The sequence below is a fragment of the Elgaria multicarinata genome, chromosome 5 (genome assembly GCF_023053635.1).
Source record: "Elgaria multicarinata webbii isolate HBS135686 ecotype San Diego chromosome 5, rElgMul1.1.pri, whole genome shotgun sequence".
Taxonomy (NCBI): Eukaryota; Metazoa; Chordata; class Lepidosauria; order Squamata; family Anguidae; genus Elgaria; species Elgaria multicarinata.
In genome coordinates this window covers 66998034-67010045 of record NC_086175.1, presented here as the reverse complement: position 1 = coordinate 67010045, position 12012 = coordinate 66998034, and the positions used below count along the sequence as shown (strand labels likewise).

Below are 12012 nucleotides of genomic sequence, written 5' to 3'. Positions count from 1 at the left end.
ATATGGCCTCTCTCAAAGGTACAACCTCCCAGGTCCTCCTGGCCCAGGGATTTAAGCCAGTGACTGCAAAACTAGTAAGCTTAAAGGATGTCACCAGACACCACCAGAAACAGACTCAAACTCAACACAACACACAGGCCCATGCATCTTCCCCTCTTTTAAAAACAACAGCCCAAAAGCAGTCCCAGGAGGAGGCTGTGAGTTTAAGCCAAGAACATGGTGTAGAGGAAGCTTAATACTTTTAACCATGGCCACTTTTTCTAATCAACACCTCAACTACCTTCCATTCAACTTCCAGCTGCTTTTTACCCATGTTGAAAGAAATATGTGTACCTGTGGGGAGCCACTTTTTTACTCCTACCCAGAATGAGAAAATTTAGCTTTTTAGCTGAAAAAAAAGTTAACTAGACCCTTCCTCCTCTGCTGTTCCTCCACTTAAACTTGCAGTCATCTTAGGCTGCTTTAAAATGTTGGGGGAAAGATACATACAACTGTGTGACATCTAGTTTGGGTCTCATAGAAAGTGAGTTCCATTTAAATTTTCCTATTTCACAGCCTCATAATAAAACTATTTTGGACTGACCAGAAGCTACTCAACTCTTTATCACTGCTAAGGAAAAGCAGCCATCTTAGAGAGGAGAAAGTCAGTTGATGGGATGTAGAAATAAAAACCAATCCAAAGAATTTTAAACATAGATTAAGTTCAGCTGACAATTTTAAAGCAATTTTTAAAGGAAGTGGCTCTCAAGTGGGAAACAGGCTTTCATGAAGAATATAGAAGATGCTGCTAAGGACAGTACTTTTGTCTTACTCCCCGATCAGCCTAGTTACTGAACCTGTGTTGCATGGACCAGGGATTGGCAGACCATTTTCAGAAACAGTGAAAACAATACTAACCTCATCAGATATTTGCTGTGCAAGGCGTATTGCTACATTTCTTAACATGCACTCTGAGGTTGGGTTGGGAATGTTCTGTAGAGCAGTTTGTAACACCACTGCCTGGTCATGAGTCGCTTGGTTGATCTGCAATTATTTATTTTCAATATTTTAAAAGAAGAACACAGCAGTACAAATTAACATGCAGGAAAAATATATTTCCATCATTGTCTATGTGAACAAAGCAGAAAAAATGTTATGGCTAAATTCTGCATCCTCTACTATCCTACCAAGTCAAGATTTAGAGTTAAAGAGAAATAAAAAATAAATAAAGTTTATTAAAATAGCTCTCTACAGGTTTAGTATAGTATCCAAATAGCCATTCGTGCCAATATAAATTATGTTGCACTAGCGTACTGTACTCTAGCGCAACGTCAATGGCGTTAACTGGCATGATGGAATTCCCTGGAAAACCTGTTGCACCAGCAAATACTATTGGCATTGTGCTAGGCACAACGTAATTTACATTAGTGCTAGTATCTGATTGGATGCTTAACTCTTAGTGAACTTCAAGGATAATGTCCCACAGCTATGTCACAATCACCAAGAACATCTCTCTCTGGCCTAGCCATTAGAAAAGTCACCGGAACACCAGGCTTTAGGAAAAAACCTCCAAAACAGGCTAAGGTTTATGGATCTCTAAACAAACACTATGTGCAGCATTTTTCCTTGCCAATATTTCCACAATCTTTTCATTTTGCATCTTCTGCATGCCCTGTTATTGTCATATGCCAATTACAGCATCGTATTTATTTTCATTACTACTTTGGTAACTGCCTTTCCATCAGTCAACAACTTTTCCAATAACCTATATGAATCTTCACATGTCACTTGTGCCGCTCCGTATGCACTTACCTGTTCTACTCTTATTGTCAATTTACAAGTTGGTGTCCTTAGATCAGCCTTCCCTAATCTGGTACCCTCTGCATGTTTTGGACTAAAACTCCCATCAGACCTAGCTAGAATGATCAATGGTCAGGGATTATGGAAGTTGTAGTCCAAAATATCTGAAGGACACCAGTTTGGGGAAGGCTGCCTTAGATCATGGCCGATGATGATTAAACTAAGCAATTTTGTATCCATTTAAAGCTGCCCAAGAGGGTCAAATATCCTTTGTTAATAACTATTCATTCATAGTAAAAGATAGGAACAATTTCTGAACTCAGGTTAACAGCAGGCAGTGTGGATATTTACAATTACAAAAAAGAACAATGTGGGGGTAGCAGGGAGGAAATGAAGGACAAAATTTGATATGAATATATTCAATTCAAATGCTAAGTGTGAAGGAAATGAAAACAGGATTTGTATATAAAGTACTGCTAATTGTATATGATGTTGTATGACTAGGATCAGATTATAAATGTTTGATACTCAACAGCTCACAATAAATGTATACACATTTTAGAACACAAAATTAACTTTACCGGTGACATTGGGCTTGTGCCCTCTACAACTGGCTGACACGCTTCTGCCACAGCTCTCACATGGCCATAGCCAATTGCAGTTAGCAATAGTTTTGCTATTTTTAGAGCATTTAGGTAGGCACCCCTTCTTGTTTCCATATCTGCATTTGGCAGGAAGTTATTTCTAGTCAGCATACTCAGCACAAGAGGCAAGCCACCACTTTTTAAGAAGTTGTACTGGAAGTCAGTGGCATCTTCTCCCAGAGGTAAATTGGCAGGCATTAGCAAGGCATAAACTACCTGGAAGTAAAGAAAAAAGAGAATAATAATTCAATAAGTACAACTTTTAAACTAAGTGCATTGGACTACAGGTTCTGGGAACGGTTTTTTATAAATAAAAAAAAATTATATTCTGTTCTGACAGTATTTATCCAGAACTATCTTCCCAAAATAAATTGCTATAGGAAGTGCTCTGAGAATTTAGTAACTTAATGTGTTCCTGAAATTCAGTGTAATATTACTAAAGGAACTTTTGAAATCTCAAAGTATTAACAATGTGATATTACAAACCTCTGTAAGATATAGCACTTGTGAGGCAGAAGGACCGAAGAAAAGAGAATCAAGGGATGGACTAAGGCTGCTGTCACCAAGTTTTGCATGGTCTAAACAAATAGCTCTTAGTTTCTCTACAGTAGTGTTATCTGAAATAAAAGCAGAGTTTCAAAATAGTTCTTCCTATAAAGAATACAATATAGATTTCTGAACCACACCTTTGAAAACTGAAATATATTCAAATTGTAACAAATACAGATTATTTCAACTACAGTCAAAGCACAGACAAATGGATTATACTGCTGAGGATTTTGGTCTTTTTCTTTAAAAAATCAAATTATACTTAAACGCCAAGATAGACGCTACAGGCTGGAGAGAAGGTATACACCAGAATTTTTCTAAGAATTTCCTAAAGCTGATTATGAGCATTCTAAGGTAGAAATTACAGCACTATGCATGCACTATTGTCCCTGATTTCTGTTTGCAAAAACACAGGCTAAATTCCCATATTAATATTGAACTTGGATGGAAGTTTAACAAGTTCTGTGGAGCTACCTTCTGAGGGACAACTCAGAAAAATTCTGCTGCATGTGTGCACATCCCTCTGGATAGCAGCTATACATTTTTATTAATCTTTATATAAGGTAATAAAATGGAAATAAAATTTTACCTGGTGGCATTAATTTCATAAGGATACGTGCACCATCTCTAAGAGGCGGCATATTTAGGCTACTGCCTAAGTCTGCAACTTGCCAAAGAAATGAGATGTATCTAGGATGCAGTGACATGATCTAAAATAAGAGTAAAAACTTGTCATGAGATACTAGCTCCTAACATCTGATAGGAAATTTCAATATTTGGCAAATACTCCAGTTTTAATGTGCACGTTTTCTTTTACTTACAACTCCAGGCAAGCAACTTTCAACTTCTGGATTTGGACCATCACTATAGTGGTTGCCATGGTTTCCAGGAGAACCAGTAGAGGAATCAGAAGAACTATCTGGGCTTGAAGGCATATTTGAACTTATTTGTGTAAGCTTGGCTGTAATTAGCTAGGGGGGAAAGTAATATGCAGGTGTAAGTTGGTAAAATTGTAAATTCTAAACTTTTATTATTGTCGCAAACTTGTGAGCTTCAAGATTGCCTAAATATATAAAACTTGTGAGCTTCAAGACTGCCTAAATATATAAAACTGGTATTAAGTATTGGAGGTCTACTCACAAAAAATGCCATTAATACAAATTATATTTATGCTGTCATTTGCCTTGCCACAGGAAACCTTCAAATTAGGACAGTTTACCAATATATGATGTTTAACAGTACTTACTGTTTTATCTTTGAGATTTAGCTGTCCAATTAATTTCCTATCATCTACAGGATCTACTAGTTCGCCTCCGATAAATAATTCTACTTTTGTATGTGCACTGTTGGCTTTAATACGGTTGAGAATGCAACGTCTGACTGAACCAATTGTGTCATTTGTATGGGACCAAACATCCAAATCTTCCACTTGCCGACCTTGGTTAGGAAAACGTACTACCAGAGAGATGTGCTTACCACGAAAAGCTCTGAGAATATAGGAAAAGATAATATTAACACAGTCCAGGAAGTTTAAAAGAGTGTAATACTGCTAGAACAAATTAAAATATTTAAAACTTTATTTTAATCATAGATATTTTAAAGGATTATAAACAGTCCCTTAACACAGGTAGGGGTTTAGAAAATTTTCTTACCTGTGATTTCTCCTTCTACTTATTCACCTGACTGAGTGGGGATACACTTTAAAAGGCTATTCATAACATATAACGTATAATGGCTTGCATACAAAAAGTTATCTTTTGTTTATGTATATGTATTTAAAAATTATAACATTTATGACTCTACTATACATAAGCTATATTATTTCAAAGACTTTTACACAATTATTAAGAGTCAAGCAGCACAATCCTAAGCATGTATAGAAGTATGGTTAGAATTACATCCTAAGTCACAATAGTTCTAACATGTCCACAAACCTTGACATTGGTAGAATTGTTCGTTCTTCGTGGTAATCACTGTCACATTCATTTATATACTCCCTTAAAACCGTCAACACTCGCACCATTCGGATCGCTTCTTGCCTTGCACAATTAATACTGTCTTTATCGCCATCCAAAACACACAAAGTATCGTAGGATGCTTTCAAACGGTCAAAGCAGGATTGAATGAAGTCTTCATGGATTACTACCTACAGAAATGCCAAGAGAAATCAGGGTGTTGTATAATCTCAAATCATATATTCTTAGAGTATATCAACCTTTTAGTTGGAAGAGCCACTGCTGATGCCGAAGCAGCAGGCTTTGACTATTTTGGACCCTGCCTGCAACAAAATGTCAGTCTAATCCTAGACACAGTTAAAATTAAGGTTCACTGAAATCTGTAAATTTAGTAAATAAATAAGCTCAGCATCAGGGTGAATGTTTCTTTGCATAAATATACTGAAAACACGATAAATATTGCATAGGCAAAAGAAATTTCAAAGGGTTAATGTTTGCTAGCATACCTTTGTGAGAAAATGCCAGCAGCACTGGTGTTTCTGACAGGCTTCTGTGTTCCAACAGAACAGCCAAGGGCTATTGTTTGGTTGGTGGGGGAAATAAACCTAGCTAGTGACCTAAGAGCCATTAGAGTTAGAAGAAATCCTGTTTGAACAAACAGCAGCTAATGCAAATTTAAGTGTACTTATTTTTTCAATAAGGTCCTCAATGTAACATGCTACAGAAGGAGGCTTTACTTTATGGAAATTGCAGCTAAAAACACTACCAATTAAAACAAGTTGAATTCTTGAAGTATATTTACCTGATTAACTTGTAATCTTGGACCAAGATTGGTATAGATTTCTTTTAGTAGATCTATTGCTCGACTGGCAATGTCATCATTTCCTTGAATTACAACCTAAAGCAGCAATATAAAGCATGAACTACTTTAAGATGCAACCATGATAAAGGTAAATTTAAAGTTTACTGAAAATGGTCTATGGCACATCTTTCATTTTGATTATGCCACATGACAAAGTTTTAAATGAATTCACTGAGTTTTTTAAACGTTGTTTTGAAAGAACATTCTTTTTATAACAACAACAACAACAACAACAAATTCATGAGTCATCTTCTGGCTGAAAAAGGACTTCCAAGGAAACATACAATTGTAAATTTAAACAATTTACAACTTTAAAAACATCAACAACAGCAGATTTAAGGGCAGGCAGGAAAGAATCTTAAAAACAGTGTGGAACGAATACGTTTAAAATTCTAAAAAGTGTTTGAACGCCCCACCTAAAATTGAACAAAGAAGGGACCAGCCAAACTTCCCTTGGCAGAGTTCCCCAGGCAGGATGATGCCACAGAGAAGGACTTATTCTGTTTCCACCAAAATAATGTCTCTTGGTAGAACATCCGAAGAGAATCTTAAACTATGGGCAGGTTGATAAGGGTGGAAGTGGTCTTTCAGATATCCTGGCCACAAACCATTTAAGGTTTTATAGATAAGCACCAACAGCTGGAAAGATATTGGCTGCCAGTGCAGTTGATACTAGACCGGTCTAATATGGTTAACAAAGCGTGTGCCAAAAAGCAATCTTGCCTGCTGCGCTTTGCACTAGCTGCAGTTTCCGAACACTCTTCAAGGGCAGACCCACGTAGAGCGCCTTGCAAAAATCGAAACAGGAGGTGATTAAAGGATAGATCACTGTGGCCAGATCTGCCTTCTGCAGAAAGAGGTGCAACTGGCACACCACTCGAAGCTGGGCAAAGGTGCTCTTGGCCACAGCAGCTATCTGACCTTCTAAGAGCAATGCCAGGCCCAGAAGCATCCCCCAAGCTGTGAACCTGATCCTTCAGAGGTAGCAATACCCCATCCAGAACAGGTTGTACCTCCAATCCTAGACTAGCTTTCCTACTGACCAGCACCTCTGTCTTGCTTGGATTGAATCTCAGCTTGTTAACCTACAAACAATCCATCACTGTGTCTAGCGATGGATTGGTGTTCAGGACTTCCACAGCCTCCTTGGCATGAACTGACGAAGAGGGATAAACACTCGGTATCAACAGCATACTAATGAGACCTAACAACAAAACTCCAGATGACCTCTCTCAATGGTGTCATGCTACTTCTTTCATTCATTATCCAGATAATATCTGAACAGGGATACTACAGCAGCATCTCTTCCAAAAATTTAAGATACTGTTCAGAATAAAGAACTTTGAATGGACAAGTGTTCCTGTGGATGGCTATAAGGAACAACCACACAGAAATGATTCAGAGTTCTTTCCTTTTCCAAAGCTGACAACAAAAATGTTCTATATGCCTAGAGCTGCTGTTCTGGATTGCAGTCAATATGTTCACTGGTACAATTGCCCTGACCAAGAAAAGAGCAAGTGTTTCCAGTAAAACTTGATTTAATTACAAATATATTTGAAGATTGATGTTCATCTCAAACTCAACCATCATGGTTACCACGGGCTGTCCAAACAGGTAAGGCTTGGTGTGAACTCTTTTCTCCTTCCAGCAGTCAAAGATTTGGTTATGGGTCCCTGTTCTTATTTGTCTAGTGTTTGGGCCTTCCGCCATCTCCCAAACAGCACAGGTGGGTAACATGCAATAGCATTTGTAATGTAACCATTGCATTTGGACGAAAAAATATGACAAGTTCTAAACTGAGCCAATTGGTTTAACTTCAGAAACTAAAAGCCAGTTTAAGTATTTTTTGAACCTCTTTCAAAATAATAGAGCTATATTTGCGTGAAACAATGTTCAAGCACAACTAATAGTACCTTTTACTTTCCCCAACATGGTGAGTAATTCACTGCACCTGTTCCCCAAGTCTGTATGCATACATTATGGCATACATGCTTGTACATGTTGGAAAAATACAGCTCCAAATTCCCTTGTCACACAGATGGTTACGCTTTCAATTAAAACTGGATATGTGATGAAACAAAACAGAAGCCACCTCATAGAAATATAGCTTTTTAGGGGCTCTTACATCCAAAACTAGCATGAGGACTTGGAATGCATCTAACCATCCAGGACAGTTGTGTAACAAACTTTGGTAAAAGGAAAAGGATTGCCCATTGTGTATCAGTTGTGACTTCTCAAAAGTCTTCAAGGGAAACTCCAAAGTATTAAAAACAACAACATATTTTTGATAACTAACATGCCAAAGGCAACAATCACCTTCTAATGAAGTTAGAAGAGTACTGAGCCACAGCTGCAAGCTGAAGCTCCACAAAGAATAATAGGTTCAGGAGGCATTTTGGAGATGTAATGGCACGGAGACAATAGCCTTCACCCCCACCACTTCTTTATATAAAAAGTTCTGAAAACCTGTTGGCCTCCAAAAACACAATTGATTCTGCACTTTGAACAAATCAAAGCCTATCAAAATAGGCAACAAATATTTAACGCAGTCATTAAGCTTTCATTCAAAACAGCTACAGTGTTGGACAACTCACATGTATGTACATACAGCAGCGGAATTTGTCTTTTATTGGTCTACCTTACAAACCAGCATTGTTTGCCTCAATCACTATAAGCCACAATTTAGACAGTTAGATGAACTTTCAGACTTACCCTCCAAAGATAATCTAATCCTATTAACTCCAAGTCATCCATCATATAGGCTCGTCTCTTTGCGACTAGCTTCCCTTCTCGACAGTTCACAGCTTTGAAGAAACGTTCAAAACATTTCATACCATTTTCTGTTAAGAGTGAAGGGTCCAACTGAAGAACATTGTTTTCAAAGAAGTCTTTATTAATGTCAGGGTCTAAATCCGGTTCATCTCCCATGAGTTTAGAATACCATTTAAAACAGGCTTCACGGTCACACAGGTACACTGCATTTTCAGCTAAACATTTCCATATTTGTTTTGCCTGAGGAGCACAGAGCCATAGTTGACCATCCTTCAGTAAAAATCTGGCACAAAACAAAGAGAAATAAGTAATTAGAATTGGAATCTATGAATTAATACCTGAAAACAGCAACACCTACTGAATCTATTTAAACATTTTGGAATCTTCCCAAACATACTCAGAGATTACCTAGAGTATATAATATGCACATTGTGAACTTGATCTTTCACATGACTACACTACGCATTGACTTCACAAGTCAGTTACATATTGATATCACTAGATAAAATATAAGCAGATAGATGTTAGAACCCTAGCTATAAAAGAAAATGGGAATTAAGTTAATGATATAGTGCAAATAATGTACTAGTTTTAAATGTTTTGATCTATATGTATTTTATGGCATTGACATTTGTGTTGTACCCTGCCTCGATCCAGAGGGAGAGGCGGGTAACTATTATTATTATTATTATTATTATTATTATTATTATTAAATAGCCTAGACAAAAAATAGGCTATTACTACTCTACTCAACAAATTTGCAGGCTCAGTTTCTTTGGACAGCCTTCAGTTGTGCAAGTAGTAGCTATTTTCCACAGATCCATCTTTGTGTGGAATCAGTCCATTCAAACATGCTTTGGTCAACCACAAGATGTGCCTGCATTGATACAAAAGGGAGCACTACTCTCTGCCCCCCACCCTTCTGGATGAATAACTCCATTAGTTAGAAAGAGCCTCAGAAATTCATTGAGGGGAAAAAGAGAATATAAGGAATGATGCTTTTCGGCTGGTAAACTAAGGACTAAACCATGCACGGGAGACTGGCTTCCAGCTGTGCATCTTGCTGCAATACTATCTAGAAATATAATAAGCGTATATGACAAATACCACTTTGTAGATAAGCTGTGGACAAGAGTAAAGATCTATTTTCTTTGCTTTTCAATGGTATTTAATATTTTCACCAAAAATAAAACAAGTTTTCTCAAACCAACCGTAGGAAGTTCAGCCGTTCTTGGACTTCTTGCACATGACTGTATCTGCTCCCTGGTCTTACAGTTTGTGGATCATATTCTCCATGTTCTGCAAAAGTAAGAAAATATGTTATAATACCCAAAGAAAAGACTAACACCTGCATAGTTAATCAGAAGTAAGGTGTTCACTCCCAATGTGCTTAAGACCGCACACATTTTAAACTTTTTCAATAGACTATTTAAAGGGCATTCAACACCAGTGACTGACTACTATATTTGATGCAGCTTTAAGTAAGAGCTACATGTTGTGATTTGCCTTTCATTTCTGTAAATTAAATTATAAAGTTTTACATTCCAGCAACTATTCTGATTTATTTAAACATTTTCTTTGGAAAATTACCAGAAGCATCATATTCATAGCAACTGAGGAAGCACACTACAGTTTTTATTTATAAACTTCTCCAGAATTATTTAAACAAAATACAGGATATATAAATTAAAGCATGCACTTTTTACAGCTATCATAAAATGACAGCATAAATACTTTACAAGGAAATTGAGTCACCAGAAAAACAGACCTGCATTGATAGAATGATCCTGTTCCCCAAACACCTTCCTTAATAATACTTTGCTCAATATATATTAAGTATATATTAACATTTACTTTTAAAGTGTTTTTCAAAATTGCATGGCAATGTAAAGATTTTTCAGATTAGCTTATTAGCCTCTAGTATTTAACAAATGTGTAAGAGTACCTATACACACTTACCTAAGTTCCATTGAATTTAATAGGACTTTTTAGTAGGCATGCATAGGATTGCACTGTTCCTATAATTCTAAACAAAATTATACTCAACATACCTTTAGCATACTGTCTCATGCTTTCCATATATGCTGAAAGATTTTCTGCAACTAAAGTTACTAGAGCATGATTGTGCTGAAGTTGATTGATTAGATCATGGCGATAAAACACATGGGGACTTCGCTGAGTTTGACTATAGTTAAAAAAACATACAAAAAGTTAAGGCTACTATTACTGTTTTAAGATTCTATTAACAGGAGAAAAATGGGAGCCTAAAGTGGCTACCGTATAATAAAACTAGAATCCCACTCAAAAGTGAACAGACATAAAATAGGCAAAGTTGAACTAAAAATATTATAAGAGGTAGTAATGACCAAACCAATATTTCATGTGTTTCTTTTCCCTTTTCATAAAAATTCGCACTGTTCACAAACATTCTTCATTTATTATTGCTATCAATTTAAGGCCATAATCCAGAGAACCCACTAAGGAATACTGAAGGACTTGAATGTATTAAGGAGAGAATTCTTGAAATACAAATCTCACCCCCATGCCATAATAAAATCTGTTTTTGAAATTATAGAGTTCTGAACTTGATCTGTCATGTGACAGAAGTAACCATTAATACATAATGCTGAAGCCCCCATGGATATATGTAGAGTCACATGTGGTTGACTACCCATGGCCTGTGTCATATAAATGTATTATAGCAGTAAAATCAATGATGTTAAGGAAGGGAAATCTGCCATTTATCTCCTCAGTAGTGATGAACATGATTTAATGGATTTTCTTTTTTCACCTTAAGAAACCATGAATTGGAAGTGAAATAAAAGTCATATTTTACAGCCCTTCACAAAAGTTTGGCCACACTTGCCCTCTTCTCCCCACCTCTACAGATAGCCTACATAATACAGATCGAAAGAAGAACAGGCTATTGCAAAACAGTACCTGTAAGCTCCATAGCGCCATTAAAGAAAACACACAAGCTGAACATTTCAGGGAAAAAGGAAATTATAGGGAATTCAGTTTGACTTGAACAAATTAGTGAGCTCCAATTATCAGCAGTAGTAGTGAACATCTGACAGTTGTGCTTATTGTCCTATGGCTGTACAATGTGACTTTGATTCCACTCATGTTTTCTTATGGTGAAATATATTAAGGAAATACATTAAACCCATGTTTTCTATGTTACCCAGTTTCATACCTTCTGAATACACCATTTTACTTTTATATTAACAAGACAAGTGGGAACCCACAACAAGATGTTACAGTGGTCCCCACATCCCTAACAGTAATGCTCCTGTTCCAGGCTTTTTACTACTGCTGAGTAACAACTTTTCATTCCTCCTGAAGACTCCTCAAAGAGCATTGAGCATTGGAAAGTGATTTTTTTAACCTCATGCACTGACTCAAATGCCACCTTCAGGGTACTATGACCTGTTTGAAAGACAAGACAGCC

The 12012-nt window shown here is 36.8% G+C and overlaps 1 protein-coding gene across 3 annotated transcripts in view; it reads right to left on the bottom strand.

Annotated features, from left to right (window-relative positions):
- USP9X (ubiquitin specific peptidase 9 X-linked) overlaps nucleotides 1-12012 on the bottom strand; it is a 94136-nt gene that overhangs the window by 42636 nt on the left and 39488 nt on the right. For all 3 annotated transcript variants that reach the window (XM_063126530.1, XM_063126532.1, XM_063126531.1), the window contains exons 14-24: nucleotides 10613-10746; nucleotides 9773-9860; nucleotides 8502-8844; nucleotides 5730-5825; nucleotides 4907-5118; nucleotides 4219-4459; nucleotides 3794-3943; nucleotides 3562-3682; nucleotides 2910-3040; nucleotides 2361-2639; nucleotides 898-1023 (exon numbers count right to left, since the gene is read on the bottom strand). In XM_063126530.1, coding sequence (XP_062982600.1) covers nucleotides 898-1023; nucleotides 2361-2639; nucleotides 2910-3040; nucleotides 3562-3682; nucleotides 3794-3943; nucleotides 4219-4459; nucleotides 4907-5118; nucleotides 5730-5825; nucleotides 8502-8844; nucleotides 9773-9860; nucleotides 10613-10746 — 1921 coding nt within the window. The remainder of the gene's footprint in view (nucleotides 1-897; nucleotides 1024-2360; nucleotides 2640-2909; nucleotides 3041-3561; nucleotides 3683-3793; nucleotides 3944-4218; nucleotides 4460-4906; nucleotides 5119-5729; nucleotides 5826-8501; nucleotides 8845-9772; nucleotides 9861-10612; nucleotides 10747-12012) is intronic.